This window comes from Cetorhinus maximus, chromosome 6 (genome assembly GCF_964194155.1).
Source record: "Cetorhinus maximus chromosome 6, sCetMax3.hap1.1, whole genome shotgun sequence".
Lineage (NCBI taxonomy): Eukaryota > Metazoa > Chordata > Chondrichthyes > Lamniformes > Cetorhinidae > Cetorhinus > Cetorhinus maximus.
The window spans coordinates 91515136-91541766 of record NC_135884.1 but is presented as its reverse complement, the minus strand read 5'-3'; the positions used below and the strand labels follow the sequence as shown (position 1 = coordinate 91541766).

Sequence of the window (26631 nt, the reverse complement as noted above, 5' to 3'; positions counted from 1 at the left end):
ATGTTTGCTTTCTAGAATCAGGATAGCAATGGATCTGCTAACTCCCAGAATCCATTTGCCCTCGGAAACTCTGTGACACCACCACTCCCGACTTTTCCACGAGCCACTAACACGTATGGTTCCTACCAGGATGCCAACATTCCCTTTCCTCGCACCTCTGGGGCACGTTTTTGTGGAGCTGGTTAGTAAGCATTTACGGGAAACTGTCATTGCGAAGTCACTGCCCAGTTCTTAGTGTTTCAGCATTGGGTTATTTCTGTTGTATCCGGTATTGATTGGCAGGATTCAATACAATTCAAGCAATAGCTTGAGTGGAGTAGATTGTAAAATACCAACACCTAATTGTGCGGGGGAAAGCTTTCCTAGTAAGGTAGAGGGGTATGGGTACAATGACCTGTGATACACTTGTACTGAATATTGTTAGGATGCACTTGGAAATTATTCTACAGTAATAAAGCATGAATCCTGTTTAGCCTGAGATCTAATTTGCGAAGATCTGATAAAATGGACTTTCACCAGGGCCTTGGTAGCCACTTAACTTCACTGGTACTGGAGACATAAAATTAAATACCTTGCCTTAACTTGCAACTCTGACAATTGCATAGTGTCAGGGAAAGTCTATAAACCTGGTATGAGAACCTATTTGTAATCTGCCTTTTTAATGTTGATGGTGACACATAACATTTCTTGGAAATGACTTCTGCCTGATTTGAGTTTATAGAAGGCAGGATGGGCTTGGACAGTGTTGCCTGATAAACATTGCTAACTAGCCATACGTGTGGCTCTGACAGCACTGTTTTAGCCGCGTACACTTCTAGCAGAGGAAAGCATTACGTGCGCTCACGGATTTAGGAAATATTCACACAAATGAATATCTTTAACAAAAATCCACTACCATTCAATAACCATAGAAGTAAAGCATGCACTTGCAAAATACACTTGCATGCTCACTTTCTTCTTGGGATTTTGCCAACCAACCCATAGCAGTCACAGTACACATGCACTCACTGCGAGTATAAATTCAGTATGGAGATACCATGCCTAGTGACGCTACTATCCATTTTATTTAACTAATCAGAAGTGCAATTAGCCACATCTGGATTCCTTAGGGGAGATGATGGTGTAGTGGTAATGTCACTGGAGTAGTAATTCCGAGGCCTAGGCTATTGCTGGGGTGAAATGGATTCAAACCCCACCATAGCAGCTGGTGAAATTTAAATTAAATTAATAAATCTGGAATATAAAGCTAGTCTCAGTAATGGTGACCATGCCAACTATCATAGATTGTTGTTAAAAACCCAACTGGTTCACTAATGTCCTTTAGGGAAGGAAATCTACCATCCTTACCCAGCCTGGCCTACATGCGACTCCAGACCCACAGCAACGTGGTTGACACTTAACTGAAATGACCTCACAAACCACTAAGTTCAAGGACAATTGGGTATGGACAACAAATACAGACCTTGCCTGCAATGCTTACATCCCATGCTAGGAATTAAGTAATGCTAACTGGCAACATAATTAGACAACACAGGGCTGGGATGTAAGGGATTTCAGTACAAACTGATGAGTTACTTATTTTATTCGTATCAAATTCTAGTCTTTCCTTGACTGCTAGTGTACTGACCATAATGCCTGATAATTAGGGATGTACACTTACTGTGGAATTTTTGGACAAATTCAGTGATCTTTGCACATTCAGAAGTGATAAATTTAAATGGTCATGCACCTGCTTTTGAACTGCTGTTAGTACCTATAAACTAAACCAGATAAAAGCCTATTTGCCGCATGGTGCTTGGCTCAAGAATACATGGGTGAGGACTGGACGAGATTAGCTCCTATTCTCAGTGCCACCAACAGAGTGTGGAGTCTCCATATTTCCCACTGAGAAAGCTATCTTCTCACTGAGCATTAGGTGAACCTCGCAGTTCAGGAGAGGGACAAAGCTTGATCAGATTAAATTTGAACAAGCTTAATTCTTTGCTGCAAAGTGAACCAACCTGTAGATTGTTGACAATGAGTGAGTCCTGATTGTCCCAATTATGACAACTGATGAGAAAAGGAGAAACTCCAGGCAGTGATTAAACACATACAAGTTTGGAAGGGGAAAAAGTCTATAAAACTGGACTGTGACTGGACTTGGGGAGGGTGTGGGCTGATTTCATTCACTCACCTAGAGCAAACATGTTGTTTGGATCCTGTTTAAAAAGTGCTTTGATCTTGATGAATTTCACAAGGCCTTTTTTAGATTCACAGGTCCCTGTTATTGATACCCTTCATTCCCTCCTCATGTAGGTAGAATCTGTCTCGGGGTTTTTTATGTGGAATTGGCATTCTCGTTTCAATATCCACACATCCAGACTTTTATGATCACTTGTGGCTTGTGTTCTCACCCAAGAAATTAAACTTGAAAGAATTCAATTTCCTGATGGCTTAGCTACTTATGATGGTGAGCAGTTCACTTATACAGTCTAGGCAGATCTGGCCATGTTGAATTAGCTGATCTTGATTAGTTGCTACAGTTGGCACCAGCGTTCCTCACATTGGGATGGATGAATAGCCATCCACTCCACAGGATCACGATAGAGCCCAGCTGTGAGGATTCTCATAGTTAAATAGTGCCAAGGTTCTTGCATGACGATTGGCCATTTGACAAAGTCCCAGAGATTCCCAACATATGTGGGATATTGCAACAGGACAAATCAAGAAAGGAGAAAGTTGTCAGAATAAGGATAAGCAATGTGAATTAAATCCAGTGTCTAAATTTAACTCTAGCTTGCTTGGTGTCCCTTATCTGGCTATGACTAATTTGAATGTGGTTATGTTGTTTAGGTTACCTTGTGTACTTCATGAGACCAATGACTCTTCATCGGACAGTACCTCCAACAGAGCCCACACCCAGGTAAAGAAAAAAGTGTGCATCATCAGTGAGATTATATTGGGACCGTTCTTCAAGGTCCTTTGCAGTTTGAATATGCTTGTCAGTTTTAGGTGACAAATGAGAGCCTCACAGCATTTTAAGGTTGTTTTTCTTCTGTAACCAAATATCTGGGTAAGTTCTGCTTTTAACACATTACTGATGGATGGCTCTCTGTAGATTTACCTAAAGTGAGTCAAAGGTGACACTATTGTCTTGGAGACAGAAGAGTGCGGGGAAGATTATCACTGTGTTGTCAGCTAATCCAATTACTTTCTCCCAGCAATATTTATTTCATCAATTTTGTTGCTGCAACTGACCACTGATACTTGAGTGGTGTAATCTATTAATATTCATGCAGCCCATGACTGATCACAATCTTGTATTGTGCATTTAGATCTCTATCAGCACTCTCTGCCTATCACAGTGGAGGAATTACCCCGATGAAGATCCGTACAGAATCACAGAGTAACTTGAGGCTATACAGTGGGAGCCCAACCCGCAGTGAAAAGGAGCCAGTCTCCATTAGCTCCTTTTATTACAAGGAGCGAGTGAGTATAGTGCACTGTACCTGTGACCAGCCACATAATCCATTGCCTACTGCCTTTATCCCAGACGCAGTCTGTCCAATGCCACTCAAGTAGCAGATAATTCATCGCATTGTCGCCGGAATTTCCAACGTTTCTGCAAGGAGTGGAACATATCGGGCATGGTACGATGAAGCTTTCAGTACCACGTGCCTGAATTCTGTGCTGCAGTACTTTGTCATTTTGCTGTCCAGAGTGGTTTCGCTTGTTTGACTCCAGCGAATTGGTGTAATCAGGTCTTGTGTTTTCTTCCTGTGGTCCATTTCTGATGTCCCAGATAGCCAGTTGCCTTCCAAGTACATTTGTATGGTCATTAAACCAGATTGGAGAAAGAAGGAAAAATGTGATGGGACTTGTAGAAGTGCAAACAATTGATTGAAAAATATATATACAGCATCAAATTTAAATAGACACAATCAGATAAAAAGGCTTAATTTATTTTTATTTTAAAATTCTAAACTCCGTTGATGGCTAGCCATTGATCTGTGTATATGAGTTTTGTTTATTTTTAACTGGTTAAATAATGAACAGCTACTTTGGTCAGAGACATTCGCTGCAACCAACAAGTATCCTCTTGCAGATGGGGGCTCTTTATTTATGTGGCTTGTCTTTTTGATTTAAATCTGATGCACACCTGGCAACGCTGCCCGTAAATTGGAAAATCTGTGTTTGACATCTCTTGTCTCTTAAAATGACACTCTGATCAACCTTGGATCTCTTCACCTCTCTTGCAGAATTTGTGTTTTTTGTTGTCTGGCTAGTGCCAACAATGCTTGCATTAACTTAGCCTAATGTTTGTGACAGGTTCTGACCCAATGCTGTATCTTTGCTGTGACAACAGATAAAAACCTGTTTGGGTGGTGGGGATGTGTGGCATGGTGGCTGCTGTTCCTTTTCCCCTTTTAACAGTGCTGTTAGTGGAAACCTCATGCCCTGCCCCATTGACATTCTTTTACTGCTGCCCATGTTTCTCTGTTGTAGTGTATGAACTGACATCTTCATATGGGGGTGCTTTTGTTTTACAGCCCTTTTCATGCTTCCCTGCACTCCGTGCTCGTGCATATGCAAATGATAACCCCAAGCAGGCAGTAGTGATCTGTCTATGGGTTCTCTGCTCATTTCTCCACACCTTGAGTCTTGTGCTTTCCTCTGCAGTTGCTCACAGTAGCCTCTTATTTTAAATTTCAATGACCAATAAAACTAAGGAAAGAATACTTGAGGTGGTTTCCCGTTGCCTTCCTCATGTGTACTTAAAGGAAACACAAGTCCTCTTCCCAAAGGATCCTTCACTTGTAAGCAGTCATTGTCCTTCGAGTTCTAACTCTTTTGCCATCGCCAAAAAATAGCTGGTTCTGCTGTTAGCCTTGGCTTGTAACCCTAAGCATGGGACCCCATGTGCTGTATTCAGAGTAACTGTTTGCATTCTGGTGAGAGTGTGCAGATCTGACTTTAATGAGCAGTTCAGGAAATTATTTTTAGAATGGGACAGCGTATGATTGCAGTACTGGCTATGAATGCTGCACTAGAGTTGTCTGCATTATAGTGTTGAGGAACTGCAGAATGCTGAGGTTTTCCACGACTGAGGCAGTGCTGAGTTTGTAAATACAGAGGTCATCGATAAGTTAGTTTTTGTGTTGAGAGTCATGAGCTACCCTCTCTGTTCTCCATTCCCTTTATAACCAAAATTGGATAGATGATGATGTTTGACTTCAGTTTTAATTGTCCGGACCAGTTCTAATGTTTTAGGATGTTGCTGTGAGATGAGAGAGCCTGTGAAATATTCGGGAAGTGACTGTCTCTGACAGGGTTAATGAAGAACCTTCAGCATCCTTTGCTGGAAGACAGCACTAATTAAATTATGAAGCCCAGCAATGTGTGGGGGGCAGTTAAGGAGTGAGTAAGGGGACTGCAATGCATGGGGAGTCACCTGAGGGAGCTGTGGTGTGTGAGGCTAAAATAATTGGCATGTATGTTCCTGGTTAATGTATTTCGCACAACAATGCAGAAATCTCATCTCTCTTGTGTTCAAATGTCTCTTGGAATATTTTAGTTATGGATGGGAATAATTTGCATCTGCCTGGTGATGGGAGCGGGGCTTCAAATTAAAGTAATACAAACAGTCACTCGGTAGTATAGAACTTGAATATTGCTGAAAAGTGAGATATGTTGCCGAAACTTTTTGTCTTGCACCCATTAGGATAAACGTAAGAATGCCAAGTTTCATTCGATCGCAATTTATACCACAGGAGAAAAGGGTGGTATAAATTGTGATTATTTGAAATTTAGTATTGCGTTTGTCCTGATGAGTGCAAGACAAAAAGCTTCAGCAGTATGTCTCTTACTTTTTATTGTTGAAAAGAGTTGACTGACAAACCTGTCTCCACGTTTGTCTTGGGTTTCTATCTGCAGTTACATACAGCTTGGGCCCTGGTTGTCTTAGAGTAGATTTTTAAATGTAGAGCTCTTTTCAGCCAGCTTCTCACTGAATGCCTGTGAATGAAGTTTATCTTTTTTGTGCATGTTATTTTATTTTGGATCTTTGTGTGCTTTTTTCTGTTGTGATTTGATTTATTTTTGTTTTCTTCGTGTTTCTTTTTTTGATGGTGTTCAAACTTGCAGATGTCTCCTCTCTCCACCCGGCGACGCTGGTCCATTCAAGCCGTTAATGAGTTCCCGGTACTGTGCTCATCACCATCCTACATTGGTGCCCTTGTGTCTCTGGGATGGCCAGATGCCCTGTATCAGTAACAATCCCTTCACCACCAGTCAGCTCCATTAACAAACTGATTTTCATTTATCCTCTTTTTTTGTCCAACTTCTCAAGTCACTGACCGTGGTTGGGGGTTGAGCTACAAGTCTCAAGAGTGTAAGCAACTCTCCAGGACCTCTCAGAGACCCCTTTCTCATGAAAGAACCCAAACAACGAATTGTCAATGAAATATTCTGTAAGAAGGGGTCCCACCACAGGGCTTGCTCCTGTCATCACCTGACATCCACACTTGAGTTACTTGCCATTGGAGTCACTCATAGCCTTTGGGCAGGAACCCTGGCTGAGATTTTATTTCTTTCCCTTGTTTAGGACAATTGAGCAGCTCAGCTTCTACTCAAGTTAAGATCACCCAATTCAGTACAGTCATAAATTCCTAGTCTGTGTGAATTAGCATCTGTTGTCTCGATCAGTCTGAGATAAGGTGCAGCTGGCCATCTCATCACTCTTGGGCAGTTCAAAGCAGTCCCTGCTGTCCACGTGAATGTTACTTTACGCAATTCCAATTTCACTAGATGGTTACTAATGACTAAGTAACTCCACACAATTTGTATGCTACTGACTGGGAGCTGGGTTTTTAGTACATGCAGCTTTTTAAGAATTTGCTGTTTCATTCACAAAGTACAGAAGCGTTTCTGTGTCATGTTAATCTAGGTTACTAGGTTACTTCATGTATCTCAGTAAAGTTGAGTTGAGTTTGACTTCAGAGGCATCCCTTTATTCTCTATGCTTGTGTGTGAATGCTCTTGTGGGCCTTGCACATTGTATTTCAATGGAATTTAACCAGTGACTAAAATGCAACCATTAGTCTACATGCATAAACTGGCATGACCAGTGTTTCACTCACTGCACTGTGAAAAATGGCCAGCTTTGTGCTTAACAGATCACTGGAGAAAATGGATAGATGTATGTGCATTGTGGAAGATTCATCAAAGTGTTCCGCTAATGTTGCTAAAACTTTGCTTCATGAGAAAGCACAGACGCCTGCTACATGAAACTTTTTAATCCAGTTAGAAGAATCTGATGCATTTTCTACTCCAGCCTAGCCTGTTAGTTTCTGTGCTTGATTGAGGACATCTGCTGAATAGACTTTGTGGTGACTGTCTGAATACCTTTGTTGAGGGGGCTGTTGAGATGCCAATTTGTGTTCCTGGTAGATACCAGTAGGATGTTTTCATAAATTGGGCAGTATAATTCACATGCTGGGATGTTGATATGTTTTCTGTGTAGTATGTGGCACCAGTGTGGGAGCCTTTGGCAGATCAGTAAAATTTCTGGAGTTTCAGACCTGAAAAGGACTTTATACCCTGTCTGGTTATTTTGTCAAATCTGTGTCAACACTTTGCAGAAATCCTGTTAATCATCACATCTCTGTAGATAATAAATTTCCTTTTTATTCGCTTCAACAGTCTTTAGAGTTCTCAAATTAGCTTGTAAAGATTATAGCTTGTTTTTGTACCATGCATTTGCCCAGGCCACATGAAATAAAGTTGCCATGAGTTGACTTAGACTGATAGTAATGACTTCATAAACTTTTCATACATTGTAGCAATGAACTTGATGTGATGCACATTTTGTTGTCTTCCATACACAGAATCTATACCATGCATGTGAGATAACTCCCCAACCAGTGCTATTTTCTCATAAACTGCCAGCTGAGCAGTAACTCCTACTGTCAGCAAATGGTTGCTGAAACAATTGTGATTCCCTCACTAACTGCATTTCAGAGCATCATCAATACAAAGCAAACTTGGTGATATTGGATAATTGATGTAAAAAAAACTTGGATTTATGTTGTTTTTTCATGACCACTGGATGTTAGAAAGCATTTTACAGCCAATTAAGTAGTTTTGAAGTGTAGCTACTGTTGTAATGTAGGAAATGCGGCAACAAATTTGTGCACAGCAAGCTTCATAAACAGCAATATGATAATGACTACATAATCTAGCTTTGTGATGTTGATTGAGGGATAAATATTGACTTCATTGGGTCTGGATGGGCCTTACCTTCAGCTCCTCTCACTTCTGATGGAGAGGTTGTGTTTTCAAGACCCACTCCAATGACTTAAGCACTTAGTCTGATGCTTTATTCCAGTCTGATGGAGTGCTGTGTTGTCAGAGATACTGGCTTTCAGAGGAGATGTTAAACTAAGGCCTTGTCTGCCCCTCAGATGGATGTAAAAGAATCTGTGGCACTATTCGACGAAGAACAGGGGAGTTCTTCCAGGTGTCCTGGCCAGTATTTATACCTCAGAGCAGATTATCCAGCCATTATCTTGACAGTACAACACTTCAGAAGTACCTCATTGACTCTAAAGTGTTTTTGGGCATCCTGAGGTTGTGAAAGATGCTATTTAAATCCATGTTTTTTTCCTTCTTTATATTTCTTGTTCAGAAACTTTTATACTAATCCACACCACATTTGAATAACTGTGACCTGAATAACGTAGAACCAGCTAATTACACCAAAGGTCTCTTTAAATGGCCAACATGTATCATCCACATCCCTGCATTCCTCATTCTAATATTCCATATGTGCCCCATCAATGTATGGTCTTTTAACAACCAGTGCACTTGCACAGTTGCACACCATCCCTGAATCCTCTCAAAATCAACTTGCTTCTGTACATGTACAATTCCTGCATCTTATTCCATAAAAAGCACACTTATCCTTCTAACATTTTCCTAGTAACCAGGATGTACATTGCATTTCTGCATCCTCCTTTTAATCATAAGGTCACACATTCCATCCCTCCATCGTCTTCCTAATAAGTATTGTACACACCATTCCTACCTCCTCCTCAACCACTGCACACACTCCATCCCTGCATCGTCTTCCTAAAAGCCAACATGCATGCGCAGGCATACACTCCTTCCTCTTCCTAGCAACCAGCACAATAAGTTGCATTGTTATAGTGCATTTAATACAAAGACTGTCCCAAGTAGTTTTACAGAAAGCCGTAAGTAAAATGACAAACAAACCAAGGAAGGAGAGACTAGGAAGTTAATTGAAGGCTTGGTGCAAAGCTTTGAGGAGTGTGAGGTGGAAAGGCAGAGAGTTTTAAGGATGGAAGTACAGAGATTAGAACTGAGGCAAATAAAAACACTGCTACCTAGGTGGAGCAAAAAATAGGGGATGCACAAGAGGCCAGTGTCAAAAGAGTTTGGGGTCATAACATCATCTTGGAGAATATTGATGATGCCATGACTTATTTCATGACTTGGTTGAAGACTTTAAATTTAAGATGCTGGTCATGGGAGAGTCCTATTGGTCATGGAAGACATAAATATAGGGTAAAGGGAATCAACATGGGACATGGTGTGTGCACTAGATGCAATTTTAGAGGAAGAGACCAATTTAGAGATTGTTGGAATGATTGAATCTGTAGGTGACAAAGGCATGAATTAGGGATTCAGTGGAAAAACAGCAGAGATGAGGCCGAGAAAAGTAATGTTAGAAAGTTGGAAGTAAGTGGCCTTTATAGGAAGGAGAATATGGGCTCCAAAACAAAGCTCAGGATCATCAAGAGACCAAGATTGCAAACTTTTAGGTTGAATCTAACACACCATCTCGGTGAGGGAAGGGGAATGTTTATTTTGCTGACGTTAAAGACAATGGCTTCTTCCTGATGCTGCACTGAAGGAAATAGTGATTGGAGTTTGGAGGTCAAACAAGTGCCAAGGCAGTTAAATGATGGAAAGATAGATCTGGGTGACACTGGCAGAGTGTGTAAGCTACTTTAATTATTGGGTATTATGTCACCCTCAGGCAGCGTGCAGGTGAGGATGAGAAAGGGTTGCAGCTATAGATCCTTCAGCTACAAGATGTCTGAGGAGAGGTGTTGGAAGGAAGTTGACATGATCAACATGTCAGATGTTGAAGAAGCTCGAGGAGGGATAAAGTGCCACAGTCAGTCATGCACAGCATCCTTCGTACACAGTCACACACTTGACCCTGCATCCTCTTTCTGATACCCAACAACACATTCCATCACTTCACCTTCCTCCTTAGAACCACTGTACACATGTAATCTGTGCATCCTCTTCCTGATGAAGACAGTGATCAAATAACAACTGATGACACAGAATAATGGTGACTGGCCATATATGCTGCTTTATATTGTATAATCACTATAGTGAAGCAAAACCTCAAATGTAACCTGTAAGTTCTTGTCTTTTAATGATAACACCTTACAAGCCATACATGCCTATTCCACATGTGGAGATCAGGATTTAATTTGTGTAATAAGCTTCATGCTTGATTTGTTTCCTTTTCAGTGTCTTCCCTTGCTGTTACTTCAGTTTGAATGCTATTGATTTGGAACACTGAGTGAGAGGTTAATTGCTCCAAACCTGGTTTAAATAAATACAAACACTGTACCAATATTGAGCTGGTAACTAGATTTTCCTAGTTTTGATCACAAAGCAAGACACTCAAATTAGCCTCCTTTGGTTTGCATTGACTGGTTTGAACTGTTGTGGACTTTAGGTAAACGCTGTCAACAACAAAATCTTTCTATTTGGCAGACAGTTTGAGCTTGTGTGTGTCTTCCAGGTGCATAGACACTTCTGCATTTATCATAATAATTCTGTAGAATGCATGGTATAATAGACCATTTAGCTCGTAGACTCTCCAGTGCTCAGTCTTCAGCTATGAGTCCCAGAATGGACACCTCAAATTCAAAGAAAGTCTTGTGAGATTTCATTTAGGTCAGATGTGAGATTGTCCCCATAATTGTAAACCTTGTTAAAGATGTCAGTGTAACTCCCTGAAGAAAATTGCAAAATAAAATTGTTATATATGTGGTTTAACTAAATTGGAGCAAAATATTTTTGCCCTCTCCCCTCACGGTGCTCAAAGAGTTCTTTAATTTACAATAATTTTGCTTTAAAATTTCTGATAATTTTGCTTAAATTAGATGGACTGGAATAAAAGCATACTCCCTCCCTCTTCCCTCCTGACATAACTGACAGAGCAACAAAAATTAAGAAACTTTTCCTGTTCACAGAAATCGCGCCGATGGAAAGGAAAGCGAGAAGGCACCGACTCAAACAACCGACCAATCAAAGCTGCAGGGAAAGTCATCATCCAAGACATCTCCTGCCTCCTTCCTGTGCACAAAGCACTGGGTGAATTGTACATGTAAGTGTCTGAGGCACATTCACCATTACATTGAATGGTAAATGGTGATGTGCAACTCAGTTGTTCTTCAAACCTCCCCTCCCTGAAGCTTAAGAGTATAAGAACCATGAGGTTATGCTAGTACGGTATAAAAGGCTAGTTAGACCTCAGCTAGAGTACTATATACAGTTCTGATCACTGCCTTAGAGGAAGGATGTGATCATACTAGTGAGAGTACAGAGGAATTTACAAAGGCATTGCCAGGAAAAAAGAACTTAAACTATGAGGAAAGATTGGACAAGCTGGGAGGCGGAGTGAAAATCTAATTGAGGTGTATAGAATTATGAAGAACCTACAGAGCGTGGAAGGAACTATTTCCTTAGCATTAAGATCAATAACCAGGGGGCATCAGATGTAAAGTAATTGTTGGAAGGATTAGAGCGGAGTTGAGGAGAACCATTTTTCTCCCAGAGAGTGGTTGGAGTTGGGGAGGAGTGGGGGCGCTGATTCGTGGTTCTGAACTTATGGCCTGAAAGGATGGTAGAGGCAGAAACCCTCATCGCATTTAGAAAACACTTGGATATGCGCTTAGTGCCGTAACCTACAGGGCTATGGGCCAGTGTTGGAAGGTCGGATTAGACTGCAAAGCTCTTTTATGGACAGCTCAGACACACACGGCCTGCTCCTGTGCAGCAAGTCTCTCTATGTCAATACGGAGAAAACTGACTCTAAATTTTCACCACCATGTTCCCAAGGGCAACTGGGGGTGAGCAATAAATGCTGACCTTGTTAGCAACAGCTACATCTTGAGAATGAATTAAGAAGTGCACTTGAACAATTCAAGTTGTATCTTTCAAAATGGAGCATTTCTCCCTCTGTGAGAGATGTAGTATTCTTACTCATTTCCCTTCAATGTCCAATTTTTTCTCCCTTCCAGTGACTCATACCAGTGATTTCATGGGTGATGGCAGCACTATGGCTTGTTGCCTTCATGGGGGTACTAATCTTTTCCAGAGCCAATAACTCACATGCACACAGCAGGGTTGAAAGCAGGGTTGCGTGGGTGGCAGTGGGGGCCGGGTGGTGGTCCACCAGATAGTTATCACTGCTAACCTTTTTCTCGATTAACCTCTGTCCAGGGGTCATTAAAAGCTATTTTCTTGCCAATTTAAAAATCCTTTGTTTGATTTCCAGGATGCTTTTCAACATCTATTTTGTTTCAAAAATGCAAATAATGTCAGAAGGGAAGAATTATGCTGTGAAAACATAGGCAAATTTGAAAGAAATTAACTTTTATTTGGGAAATGAGGAAAACGAACAAGGAACTAAGAACAAAAAAAGCACAGTTAAGATAAACAACAACGCACATTTTTTGCACAGCACACATGTAATTACCCACCAAACACACAACGCTGCCACAGGTTCCATGTTTAAAGTAATGAGCAGCTATGATGACCTAGTGCAACAGAAATGGGAACAGATCAACAATTTCTCAGTTCTGTGATGGTTTTTTAGTCTTTTATAGCTATGTATTTGAGGTTTTGACAATTGAACACCCAAAAACATTAATCTTCCTTATGGGACCTTATAACATGAGACATAATTTCTACCTCCTGATCTTTGATAGCAGTTTATACTTTGTGAATTGAAAGGACTTTATACCATATTGTTCAAAAACTTACTGTGAACAGTCCAGCAAAACACAACAGATTTAATCAACTTATCAGCTTCTTGAGACTGCAATTAACAGGGCAGATAAGGGGAAACCAGTGCATATTAATGGGCCAGATCTTGAGATGGATAATGGAAGTGCTCACTTCTGACCACATGAAAAAGTAAGGTCCTACCTATTCTGTAGGCTGCAGCAGGAATTTGCTCTCCCAGCCGCAGCATGGGTCCAGCAATGAACTGACTATGGAGTGTCGCATTGCTGGCAGAACTACGATCCTCTATTGTCATAAGCTGAAGATACACCCTTTGAGGTCTGTGTTCAGCTCAATGACAGGTAAGCGTTTATTTTTAATGACTTTCAGTTCTGTATTTGGTGTACTTTTAATTACAGTACCCCCACCCTCACTACCTGCCTGCTCCTCAGTCCCAAAATATAAATGTAAATAGTAGTGTTACTGCTGGGTAATTAACCCAAATTCCCACATGACCGGTCTTGATGGAACCATCAGTGTAGAACGTCTAGACCCTATTCAGGTGCACTGCAACTTCCAGATATGAGAATTATTGGCCCTTTGGAATTTACGGTGCCATTGCAGCCTCAATAATGGTGATCTTCTTGGTGTTCACTGCTCTTGGGACTGCAAAATCCGACCCATTATATTTGGATTTTCAGAAGGCATTTGATAAGGTGTCACACATAGGTTTAACACAAGGCAAGGGCTCATGAGATTGAGGGGTAATATATTAGTATGGATTGAGGATTGGTTAACAGACAGAAAACAGCGTAGGAATGAACGGGTAATTTTTGGGATGGCAGGGTGTAACTAGTGGAGTGCTGCAAAGGTTAGGCCTCAGATAAGATAGGCTGAGAGTATTTCCCTGAGGGATCTCTTACAATGATATTCTCTACGATGAATGACCTCTGATAATGACTACCATCTTACTTAGGTCAGGTATGACAGCAGCCACTGGAGAGTTCTCCTTTTGACCCCAGTGACAATAATTACAAAATTTTCATGAATGGAAATCAGGTTTTTATGGTCCCAACAGTTTGGACTGAGGCAGATATGATACAAAAACACAGAGGACTGTGGGTTTTTTTTTCTCGGACATCAGTTTCTCCCTATACCTTTCAGACTGAATGTGAATGACATCCAAGAGACGTGTCAGAAGAATGCTGCAGCAGCTCTGTCAGTTGGACGACGAGACCTTGTACAGGTAATGATCCTATTCAGTTAATCCATCTATAAAGAAGGAAGTCAAAAGGGAGGGGAGGATTTCTGATTGAAGGTCAGTAGCTTGGACCCTATGTCATTGGTTATGAGATTGGGTAGAGCTTTATGGATATATTTGACTTTTGGGTCAGTTTCAGTCACCGCATAGAATTACACAGAATATATAGCACCCAGACAAGCTACTTGCTGACATTTATGCTCTGCTCGAGTCTCCTCCCATCCTTCCTTATCTAACATTATCAGCATAACCCTCTATTCCCTTCTCTCTCAGCTACTTTCTAGCTTCCTCTTAAATGCACCAACACTGTTTATCTGAACCACTCCCTGTGGTAGCTGGTTTCACATTCTCACCGTTCTCCTGAATTCACTATTTAATTTTTGCGACTATCTTATATTGATGGCTTCCAGTTTTGCTCTTCCCCCGGAAGTAGAAATGTGCTGTCTGTGTCTATTTTATCAAAACCTTTCATAATTTTAAGACCTCTATTAGGTCACCCCTCAGGAACCTCTTAAGAGATAATATGGTAGCTAGAATTGTACACAGTGCTCCAAATGTGGCCTAACCAAGGTCCAATACAAGCTGAGCATGACTTCTCCACTTTTCAGTTCTGCTCCTCTAGAAATAAGCCTTAGTTCCTGATTTACCTTTTTTATGGCCTTATTAACCTGGATCACTACTTTTATTGACTTGTGTCTTTGTACTCCCAGATCCCTTTGCTCCTCCACCCCTTTTAGATTCTTATTTTCCAAGAGGTCTGAGACATCATTATTTTCTCACCAAAATGTTACACTCTTGGTTATCTATGTTAAAATCTATGTGCTAATTACACGTCCATTTTTCAAGTTTGCAAATACCTTCATGTAATTTGCCATAGTCCTCCTCCAGTGACGATGAACCCCCACCCCCACCAAAAAAAATCTCATGTCATCCACCTATTTAGAAATTGTGTTTCCGATTCCAAAGTTTGAATCACTGATATAAATTGTGAACAACAGTTGACCCAACCCTCATCTTTGTGGGACCCCACTTCTGAACTTCTGCCACCCTGATAGCCATCCTTTATCCCTACTCTGTTGTAGCCAGCTAGCTTTCCATTTTCCTACTTGCCCCGTGATTCTGAATGCTCTAAACCTACTCATTAGCCTGTTATGTGGTATCTTATCAAAGGTCTTTTAGAAATCTAGATATACTAGTACCACTGTACTATCCTTGCTTACTCTTGCCTCTTCAAATAATTGAATTAAGTTGGTCAAGTGAGACTTTCCCTTTTGAAACCCATGCTAACATATATTACTTTCTAGATGTTTTACTGTTTTCTCTTTTTAAAATGGATTCCATTATTTTTCCTATTATTCATGTTAAGCAAGTCTGTTGTTCTTTGGATATATTTGATTTCCCTTCTTAAATATTTATGTAGTGTTAGCTATCTGCTAGTCATCCGGCACTGCACCTTTTCCTAACTATCTATTGTATATGTGTAATAGTGCCTTTGCTATCTTTTACCTCAATTCCTCTAAAATGCAGGGATGCAATACATCTGGACCAGGATTATATCCTCTTCAAGTTTGATTAGTAAACATTTCTGCTCTTTATTTTACATCATTCCTAACATTGTCTTCTGATGTCACGTCCATCTGATCTGTCTCTCTGGCAAATACCGAAACAAAATACTTATGTAGTATTTCTGCCATAAATCCTCCCTGCCTTCCTAATTTTTTTTCTACTTCTCTAGTAACTTCTTCATATTCGCCCTTATTGTGCTCTTGCCTGCTGTCCATGTTCTTAGTGTATGTCTCTTTCCTTACTCAACTTTCCCGTTTATTTTTATTAATTCATGATGTCTCATTAGTGTTTAGTTTTGTTCTTTTTTTTTAACGTAATATACTTTTCCTGGATTCTGTTGAACATTGTTTTAAATGCTTCCCATTGCAGTTCTGCATCATTGTTTGCCAATATTTTTGTACATTTTACTTTTTCAAATTCTATTCTCAGCCCCTCCAAGTCAGCCTTTCTCCAATCAACTAACCTGGTCTTTGTAATTCTTAGGTCCTTCTCAATTATTATCTTAAACCATTTTGTATTATGGTCACTATTGTCTAAATGTTCCCCCCCCCCACCACTTTTATTTGCTCTGTTTCAGGAGCGAATCTACCCTTGTTGTACTTCTGACATACTGGGTTAGAAAGGAATCCTGTACACACACCGCCCCTATTCCAGATGGATTATATCCATGTTATTTGGAAAGAATCTAGGGAAGAGATAACAGAAGCATTACTACTCATACTTAATGATTTGTTAGAGAAAGGCGTAGTGCCAGAGGACTGGAGGACAGCTAACACAATTCCTGTATTTAAGAAGGAGGTCAAAATGTGTCCAGGGAATTATAGATCAGTCTGCTTAACATCAGTGGTAGAAAAAATAATGCTCATGCAGTAGATGTAACTTATCTGGATTTTCAGAAGGCCTTCGATAAGGTGCCCCATAATAGACCAATGAATTAGGTTAGAGAATGTGGAGTCAGGGTAAAAGTGGCAAAATGGATTGCTAGCTGGCTTTAAAACAAAGCGGAGAATGAGAGTAAAGGATAGTTATTCAGAGTGGCAGAGGGTGGGAAGTGGTGTTGTACAGGGGTCAGAGCTGAGATCACTGTTGTTCACAATTTACGTTAATGATTTGGATTTTGGAATCAAAAACACAATTTTTAAATTTATGATGAAACCAAATTCAGGGGGGATGCGGTGGTTGGTCAATACTGAGGAAGACGTCAACAAATTGCCGAAGGACATTAATAAACTTGCAGGATAAACAAATAATTGACAAATGAAGTTCAAGCAGGTAAATGTGAGAGAGTACATTTTGATAGGAATAAAATGGAGGTCACTTATTACTTGTAAGGTATAAGTCTAGGTGGAATAGAGGAACAAGGGGACCTCAGAGTAGATATGCACCAATCACTAAAAATTGCACCTCAGGCTATCATGGGCATTTAAAAAAGCAAACCAAGTATTAGGCTTTATTTCTGGATGGAAAGAATTAAAAAATATGGAAGTTGTGCTAAACCTGTATCGAACCTTAGTTATACACACTTAGAGTACTGTGTGCAGTTCTGGTTGACGTATTATAAAAAGAATACAGAGGCACTGGAGAGGGTGCAGAAAAGATTTACAAGGATCATACAAGAAGTGTGTGGGAATACATATCAGGAAAAGATTAACAGGCTGGGTCTCTTCTCTTGAAAAAAGAAGGTTGAGGGGTGACATAATATTCATCTATGGCACAGAGCAAGGCCATTTGGCCCATTTAGTTCATACTTCTTTAAAATGAAGAAAGGTTGTGATAGAGTGAAGACAAGAGTAAATGTTTCCTGTTGCAGGAAACGAATACCGAGGGGCCATCAATAAAAGGTAGTCATCAGAAAATCCAATAGAGAATTCAGATTAATTCTTTACCCGAAGAGTGGTGAGAATGTAGCAGTTGAAGTGAATAGTATAGATGCATTTAAGGGGAAGCCAGACAAGCATTTGAGGGAGAAGGGAATAGGTGGTTATGATGGTGGATTTAGATGAGGAAAGATTGGTGGTGGGGGGGGCTCAAGCGTAGCATTAACAGCAGCATGGACTGGTTGGACCAAATGGCCTGTTTCTGTGGCATATATCATCTGTAAAAAATACATTGTAGGGATTCCATTCCCTGACCCCCTTTACCCACCTTTTCTGACCAGTTAATTTGGAGGTATTTGATATTCCCTTTGATGATTACTCTGTGTTGTTTACTTTTTTCCCTAATTTTTTTGAATGTTACTTCCTCCGCCTCCCTTTCACCATTTGGATGGCCTGTAGACTACCCCTATTCGTGTGATTGATCCTTTATTATCTTTTATGTCTATCCACATAGATTCTATTTCTGTTGTACTGATGGCCGTATTACATTTTTTCTACTGCCGTATGTTATCTCTATTAAGTATGGCTACTCCATCTTCCCCTTTCCGTCTCTAACTTTCCCAGCTATGCAGCACTCTGCAGTGATTAATTCCAGTCCTGATTTTTTTTCTGTAACTATGTCTCAGTAATCCAGACTATATTGCCTCTAGTGCCCCTGTTTCATTACTGACGCTGTGTGATCTACCTGCTGTTTGATACTTCTTACTGACCCAGTATATATTTCAAAGTAAGGACTGTGGGGAGATTTCCCACTCCAGCGTCCCCAGGCAAGTACTGGAAGCACATATTAGGAAATTCTGAATTCCCAGTCTGTGATGGGAATTTTAATGGGCAGAAAATCACTGGCATGGGTGCTGAGCCCATGCCTGGAAGCTTGAAGTGGAAAACTTCCACCACCGTTGTCCCCTCTCGCCCAACTCCAATCCTTTATTGTTTGAATTACCCATTATGTGTGGTTGTTAGTTTACATGTAGGATGTTTGCATTCCTTTAGTGGTTTCCTTTTAATCTGGGAAAGTAAAATAGTTCAGTTTATATAAAATTCCATACTGATCTAAAATAATTGAATAATTATTTGACAAGCTCACTGAGGCAATTCAAGCATTCCTTCTCTATCTCTGTCTCACTCCAAAAGGTGAAGCGCTTGCCTTCTGCTTGGCACCTCCCAGTATCTTGGGTGGCAATCAAAGAGCTCCTGTGACCATAATGGGTCATTTCAGTCACCCACTCTGATGTAGTTCATTGAAGCACCAAAACACTAACAGCCAAGCCCCCAGTTTAAACAATTTAATCTGTAGTAGTTATGGAACAGAACTGTCCTGTCCTGTCCTTTGGCTCCATTGATATGTTAGTAGACCATACCCTTGAAAAAGAATGAAATTGCATTCACACAGCCCCTTTTATGTCTTCAAATTTCCCAAATCACTTCACCACTAATTAGTTACTTTCTGGAAGTATAGTCATTCTTGTAATGTGGGCAAGCACAGCAGCCAATTTAATCACAGTAAGATTCCACAAATAGCAAAGAGATAAATGAGCAGCTAATCTGTATTGGCAGTCGTGTTGTTAAAAGGTTAAATGCTGGCAGGACACCAGGAGAACACTCCACTCCTTCAAATAATCTCATGGTACTGTTTACAGTCATCTAAGAGGGCAGATCAGACCCTGGTTCAATGCTTCATCTGAAAGACCGCACCTCTGAAAGCATAGCACTCCTTCAGCACTGCATCAAAGTGTCAGCATAGTTTATGCCCCAGTTTCCAAAGAGGGGCTTGAACCCATGATCTTATGACTGAAGCAAGAGTGCTGCAACTGAGCCAAAGCTGACATTTATGAGCTCTTCTTTTTCCTTCCATCTTCACTGTGATGAAATTGAGATTGGATGTGCAATCTCCAACTCTCCCATTATTTCCTGGCAATTTCTTGCCCCCTGAGTCATTCCTGCGTCCTAGGATTTTAAAATCCCCTTTGGTACCATCTAATCTTGTCAATCTTTGCAGTGTCCTACAATCTGCACCTTGGCTTTTCACCTTGATTTATTTTTTAAACTATGGACACAACAACCAACGGTGAGGCCCATATTCTAGAAGTAGTTAGCTTAACATCTCTGATTATATAGAATAAAGTGGAAAATGGTTCTACTTTTATATTCAGTTCAACCAGTTAACTAGTAACCAAACTAACTAATCCTGGGCTAGAATCTTTGGCTCGGGGGCGGGGCCCGCTCGCTGAAGCATAAGATGACGCCCAGCGACATCGGGCGTGCATCCTGATGTCACCGCGCGTCATTTCGATTTTCAGTTCGGCTGGCGCGCAGCCAAATCCGGTGCGCGCCCGCTGAACCATCAAAGGCCTATTAAAGACATATGAAAACTAATTAAACCACTTAACATAGCTGTCCATCCATCCTTAAGGTTGGCGGGCAGGCGAAGAGCCCAGGCAGCCTTCGCATTTTTCATGAAACCTCAACCACGGGCGGGATGAGGTTTCATGAATGATTTATAAGTGAAATAATGATTTTCATTAAAGTTCATAAACATGTCCCAGCTCATGTGACAGTTTCACATGAGGGGACATGTCCTAAATTTCTTTTTCTTTTTTAAAATTTTTGAAACGCAAACTGATCTCCCTGAGGCAGCTCTGTGCCTCAGATTTCTGCACTCTTTCGCGCACATGTGTGAAAGAGCACAGGCCCCGACTCAACCTACTCGCGCCCCCGGCAACACCCATCCCACTCCCCCACACACACAGGGAGCGCACACCTTAATTGACCTGCCCACGTAAAATGGCGGCGTGCAGCCGATCGCCAACCTCCCCAACGGGGAGAAAATTCTCCCCCTGTTCTCATTGTGTGCCACAATCCAATGCATAGCTCTACATTTTTCTATTCCTCGGTATATACTAATTTCACTATACATTTACTTGTGTTTTAGGTGTGGTCTCTGGCTGCTGTTGCTACAGACTCTTTCCTCAGTCCTCACCCCGACCCCAACATAGAGACTCCGTGGGCACGACATCCATTTGGCCGACAGCTCCTGGAGTCGCTGTAAGATTGATTTGGGTAGCATCAGTAATTAAGGATTGTGACAAATTGAACAGGAGTTCAGGGTCTGGTTTGCCTGAAATTATCTCAGACCTTTCTCTCTGAATCTCTGTTGGAAATTTCTTTAACCAAATGAAATGCAGGAAAAATCAAAAGCTTCATTCATAAAGCTTCTTAAAAATTAATTGTGCTATCATCCTGTAATTTCTCATTGTATTGAACATTTAGTACTGAGGACTTCTGCAAACCATTTTGCTATTTTACCCTGCTTCATAGAAAGATTAGCATTCACACAGCACCTTTCATGATCTCAGGACATCTGAAAGCACTTTACAGACAATGCTCCACTTTTGAAATATAGTCACTACAGTAATATCAGAAATGTGGAAAGCAATTTTGAAGGTATTAGAAAGGCTGCAGAAAAGATTCATGAGAATGGTTCCAGGGATGAGGAACTTCAGTTAACTCCGGTTAGACTGGAGAAGCTGGGGCTGTTTTCTTCAGAGAAGAGAAGATTAACAGAAGATTAACAGGAGATTTGATAGAGGCGTTCAAAATCATGAGGGATCAGGATAGAGTAAATAGAGAGAATCAGTTCTCATTGGCAGAAAGATCAAGAACCAGCGAATACAGATTTAAGTTAATTGGAAAAAGATGCATTATTAGCCTGAGGAAAAATTCTTTACCCAGCAAGTGGTTAGGATTTGGAATGTACTGCCTGAGTGTGTGGAATATACTGCCTGAGAGTGTTTTCAAAAGAGAATTCAATCATTATCTGAAGAGAAAAAAAACTTGCAGGCTACAGGAAAAGACAGGGGAGTGGGACAAGATGGATTGCTCTTGCAGAGAGTCAGCATGGACATGGCGGGCCAAATGGCCTCCTCCTGTGTTAAAATCATTCTATAATTTGCACACACAAAGGCTCCAAAAATAGTTATGCGATTATGATCAGATCATCTGTTTTTGCAGGGGAGGCGACGGTGTAGTGGCATTCTCGCTGGACTAGTAATCCAGTGTAATGCTCGGGTTCAAATCCTGCCACTGCAGATGGTGGAATTTGAATTCAATAAAAATCTGCAATTAAAATGAAACCATTGTCGAATGTCGTAAAAATCCATCTGGTTCACTAATGCCCTTCAGGGAAGAAAATCTGCCGTCCTTACTTGGTCTGGCCTCTGAACAAGGACAACTAGGGTTGGATAAATGCAGGTCACTAGCCAGCAACACCCACATCCCATGAATTTAAAAAAGTAATATTGGCTGAGGGGTAAATATTGGCCAGGACACCAGGGATAACTCATTTATCTATTTATTCGAAATGCCATGGTATAGTTTATATCCATGTGAATGATTTAATGTCGCATCTGAAATACGGCACCTTGAAGAGTGCAGCATTTCCCTAGATTTTGTACTTGAGTCTCTGGAATCGGACTTGAAACCATGACCACCTGAATCAGAGGTGAGAGTGCTACCCATGAACCACATCTGACATCATCATAGTACTTTTGTTGGGACTTTAACACTGATATTGAAACTAGGGACATCAGTGGGAGCTCAGATATTGATGGCTCTGCTAAATGTTTGAAATTTCATCATGATCTAAATTGCTATTCTAATTTTGATTTACTAAAAGAAATCTGCCCTTCCAATTCTGTGTTATCTGTTTTTGGGAGAATGTGGAAATGATTGACTTGAAGGTATCCTGCTTTTCAGAGTTGAATAGATCCTTGGTTCCACATCCCAGAATGTGATTCTGTGCTGTTGCAGGCCTCTCCATCCAGAGGCAGTCATTTTTAAGGGTGGCCACGTTCAGTGACCTCAGGTTTAAAGCAAGGCCCTGTGAATGTGTATGTCAGACCTACTGCCAAAATCATTAGTCTCTGAATGACCTGTCACTTGAACCTTTCCCTTCTTTTGCTCTGCTGTTTCAACGATGGTAGCACACAACCTATCTCAAAGCTACTGCGCCCGCCCCCCCCCCCCCAAAAAAAAAAGGGAAGTAGTATTTGACAAATGTGTTAGAGTTTTTTGAGGGTGTAACTAGCAGGTTAGAGGAGGGGAACCAGCGGATCAGAAGGGATTCAATAAGGTGCCAAGCAAGAGGGTATTACACAGGATTAGGGCTCAGTATTGGATTAAATATATTAGCATGAATTGGGCTGATAAGTGGCAGATAACTTGAACTACACAAGTGCCAGGCAATGACCACCTCCAACAAGAGAGAATCCAATTATCCCTCTCTGACATTCAATGGCATTATCATTGCTGAATCCCCAATGATCAACATTCATAATATTGATCAGAAACTGAACTGGACTAGCCAAGAAATACTGTGGCTACAAGACCAGGTCAGAGGCTGGGAATTCTGCTGAGAGTATCTCGCCTCCTGACTCCCCAAAGCCTTTCTCCCATCTACAAGGCACAAGTCAGGAGTGTGATGGACTCCCCTGGATGAGTGCAGCTCCAACAACACTCCAGAAGCTCAACACCACCCAGGACAAAGCAGCTGCTTGATTGGCACCCTGTCCATCACCCTAAACATTCACTACCTCCATCACCCTAAACTTTCACTACCTCCACCACAGACACACAGTGGCAGCAGGGTGTACCATATACAAGATTCCCTGCAGCAACTCACCAAGGCTCCTTCGACAGCATATTCCAAACTCATGACATCTACCACCTAGAAGGACAAGGGCAGCAGATGCGTGGGCGTACCACCACATGCAGGTTCCCCTCCAAGTCATACACCATCCTAACTTGGGACTATATCGTCAGTCCTGTTGCTAGATCAGAATTGTGGAACTCCATTCCTAACGACACTGTGGATGTACCTACACAACATGAATTGCAACAGTCAAGAAGGCAGCTCACCACCACCACCTCGAGGGCAATTAGGGATGGACAGTAAATGCTGGCCTAGCCGGTGATGCCCATATCCCTTAAATGAATATTAAAGAAGAATGAATTGAGGATTGGTTAATGGACAATGAACAGAGGTTAGGAATAAATGGGTCATTTTCTGGATGGCAGGATGCAGTGAAAGGATTGGCTCAAGGATAAGGGTTTGGATCTCAGATATTTACAATCTGTGTCAAATGGTCACAGAGTATAATGTATTCTAGCTTGTTGATGATACAAAGCTAGGTGGGAAATTGATTGGACAAGAAGGTGACATTTCAAGTATAACGAAGGGAAGTGTGACATTATCCATTTTAGGAGGAAGAATGGAAAAACTGAATACTTTCTAAAAGATCTATTCTAAACGTATGCAGAGGGAATCTGAGTTAAAGTCAACATGCAGGTATAGCAAACAATTAGGAAGGCTTATTGCAAGGGGATTAGAGTATAAATGAGGAAAGCTTTCTGCTATTAGATAAGAATTTGGTGAGACTGTCTTTGAGTACAGTGTACAGTTTTGGTTTTCAGGCCCAAGGAAGTATATACTTGCTTTAGAGATGATGCAACAAAAGTTCACTAGATTGATCATTGGATTGAGAGGGCTGTCCTGTGAAGAGAGGTTGAGTGGAATGGGCCTATATTCCTTGGAGTATAAAAGAAAGGTGATTGCGTTGAAACGTATAAAATTCTTCGAGGGCTTTTCAAAGTAGGTGCTGAGTGGCTATTTCGCATGGGTGGAGAGTCTAGAACTGGTAGTCATGGTTGCAGGATAAGGGACTGGCCATTTAGGACTAAGGTGAGAAATTTCTTTACTCCAATCTGTGAATTTTAGGAATTCTCTACTCTAAAGGGCTGTGGTAGTCACTTGAAACATGGAAACCTAGAAAATTTACGGCACGGCAAGAGCTCATTCAGATAATCATAGCTTTACTGGCCATAAAAGAGCTCTCCAGCCTAATCTCACTTTCCAGCTCTCAGACCATAGCCCAGTAGGTCCCAGCACAACCCTCTGCACCTATACCTCTGCTAATAAAGAGAAATATCCTTTATGCCATTTTAACCCTAATTTTCTGTTCTGCTACCTTAAGCGATCTGTAGACTTGCATTCCAAGATCCCTCTGTTCCTCTACAGTTCTCAATATCCTACAATTTATTGTGTATTCCCTACCTTGTTTGCCCTCCCCACACACTTAGTATTGAACATTTTAAGAATGTTGTACTTCACACTGATTTAAATTCCAGTTAATATTAGGGTAAGTGAAATTCCCTACCGTTACTGCCCTATTGTTTGGTGAGTGTATTCAAAATTGAGATTGATAGATTTTTGGGCACAAAGGAATATGGAGATAAAGCAGAAAAGTAGTGACGATGTAGAAGTTCAGTCGTAATCTTTTTGAATGGCAGAGCAAGCTCGAGGGACCATATAGGCTACTCATGCTTTGATTTCTCATCTTCTTATAAACCAAACTCTGTTAACCCCTCACAATTTAATAATGAAGAGTTCCTACATATTTTGTAGATTTCAATGGAAGGATGAGCTAGATGTGCAAATGCTCACCTTCGTCTATATTCTTGTGATTTTATTCAGCTGACTTGGGTAGTGTGCAACCTAGATTGTTAATGAGCAAGAGAAGCCTAGTTCTTTCTCCTGCACTGCTTTATTGATCTATATTTAACTAGTTCTGTGTTTCTTCACAGCCTGACTCATTACAGCACAATACATGATGTTCAGACTCTAGCCATGCTATGCAGTGTGTTTGAGGCCCAGTCCAGGCCTCAGGACTACGGCAGCGTAGGACAGCAGGTCTACCAGCGCACTTCTACTTCCACCCCTCTTTTACACTATGTAAGTGTGTATTTCCTACTAACTTGATCTGGGGTATGTACCACATTCTGTTCCTACTTTAAATTGCACTGTATAGAAGTAATTCCATATTTTTCAAGCCAGTGCTGCAGCTGCTTGCTACTAGTCATGGTAGCTTAAATTCGATTAGTCCTAATAAAAGTCCCATGACAACCCAATAGACTGATGGAGAGACCAAGAAGCTGACAGGAGGTTATGCAACTGAATCTAGCCTTGAAGTGTTGCTGATGCTCGATGCCTGTGTTGGGCCTGACCTCCTTATGAACCACAACTCTGGGTGTTGAGAAGTAATGGCAGTGAATACTTTGGGGCCAAGCAAGGGCTTCCAGCCTATTAGATGCTTCCAGACTGAATAGTTCCCCTGAGACAACTTGACCCAGGGCCTAAGAATCCTGAAATAGCAGTGTTTAAACTTTTCCATTCAGCATTGCTTGTTCACCAGCCATTGTTTCTTGGATATGGTGGCACACGTGTTCGCAAGGGGATGTCTGTTTAATTTGGGGCAGGGATGGGTTTAATTCAGCCTTTAGGGTAAGTATTACATCTGTATTGGGACAATGAAGGGTTAAATTTCCTTTTGGGTGAAGAAGGGTTGAATTGCAAAGTCTATTTGTTTGTGGCAGGGAAGGAGTTAATTTTCTGTTTGAGGGGCAAGTGGACTGAACATTGTTTCACGTTACTGAATGTTGTCTGTGGCTTGAGTTCAAGTTCTGATGAGCAGGTGTCCAATGAACATTTGTAATCTGTTAGCAGTGGTGTTTCCATAGCCCTGCTCTGTACAGCACTTAACAATTTCTCTGTTCTTTCAGTCAGGATATGCCTCTTCAGGATCCTACTCAAGCACATCTGAAACTATCGTCTGGTCTGCTGGATGGAACATAGGTAAAGCAGCCGTAGAAGAATGGGGCAATATGAACCAGTGGCTTGGGTGTAAATATGTTCTGACCTGGTGGGGTAGTTGGAATGGATGGAACAGGGTGCCTAGGGAGACAATTAAATCTCATTCCTGCCATCAACAGGTGGTTTCTGCAATGGTGGAAAACAGCAAAATAAATTAAAATATCCTGCTCTATCCTATAGTACAT

General features: G+C 41.1%; 1 protein-coding gene across 3 annotated transcripts in view; it reads left to right on the top strand.

Annotated features, from left to right (window-relative positions):
* wdr59 (WD repeat domain 59) overlaps positions 1-26631 on the top strand; it is a 90754-nt gene that overhangs the window by 51940 nt on the left and 12183 nt on the right. For 2 of the 3 annotated variants that reach the window (XM_078544045.1, XM_078544046.1), the window contains 9 exons: positions 16-181; positions 2833-2902; positions 3315-3468; positions 6124-6180; positions 11280-11413; positions 14200-14281; positions 20672-20784; positions 25381-25528; positions 26356-26428. In XM_078544045.1, the coding sequence (XP_078400171.1) occupies positions 16-181; positions 2833-2902; positions 3315-3468; positions 6124-6180; positions 11280-11413; positions 14200-14281; positions 20672-20784; positions 25381-25528; positions 26356-26428 (997 nt within the window). The remainder of the gene's footprint in view (positions 1-15; positions 182-2832; positions 2903-3314; positions 3469-6123; positions 6181-11279; positions 11414-14199; positions 14282-20671; positions 20785-25380; positions 25529-26355; positions 26429-26631) is intronic. The other variant, XM_078544047.1, reaches the window with a different exon arrangement.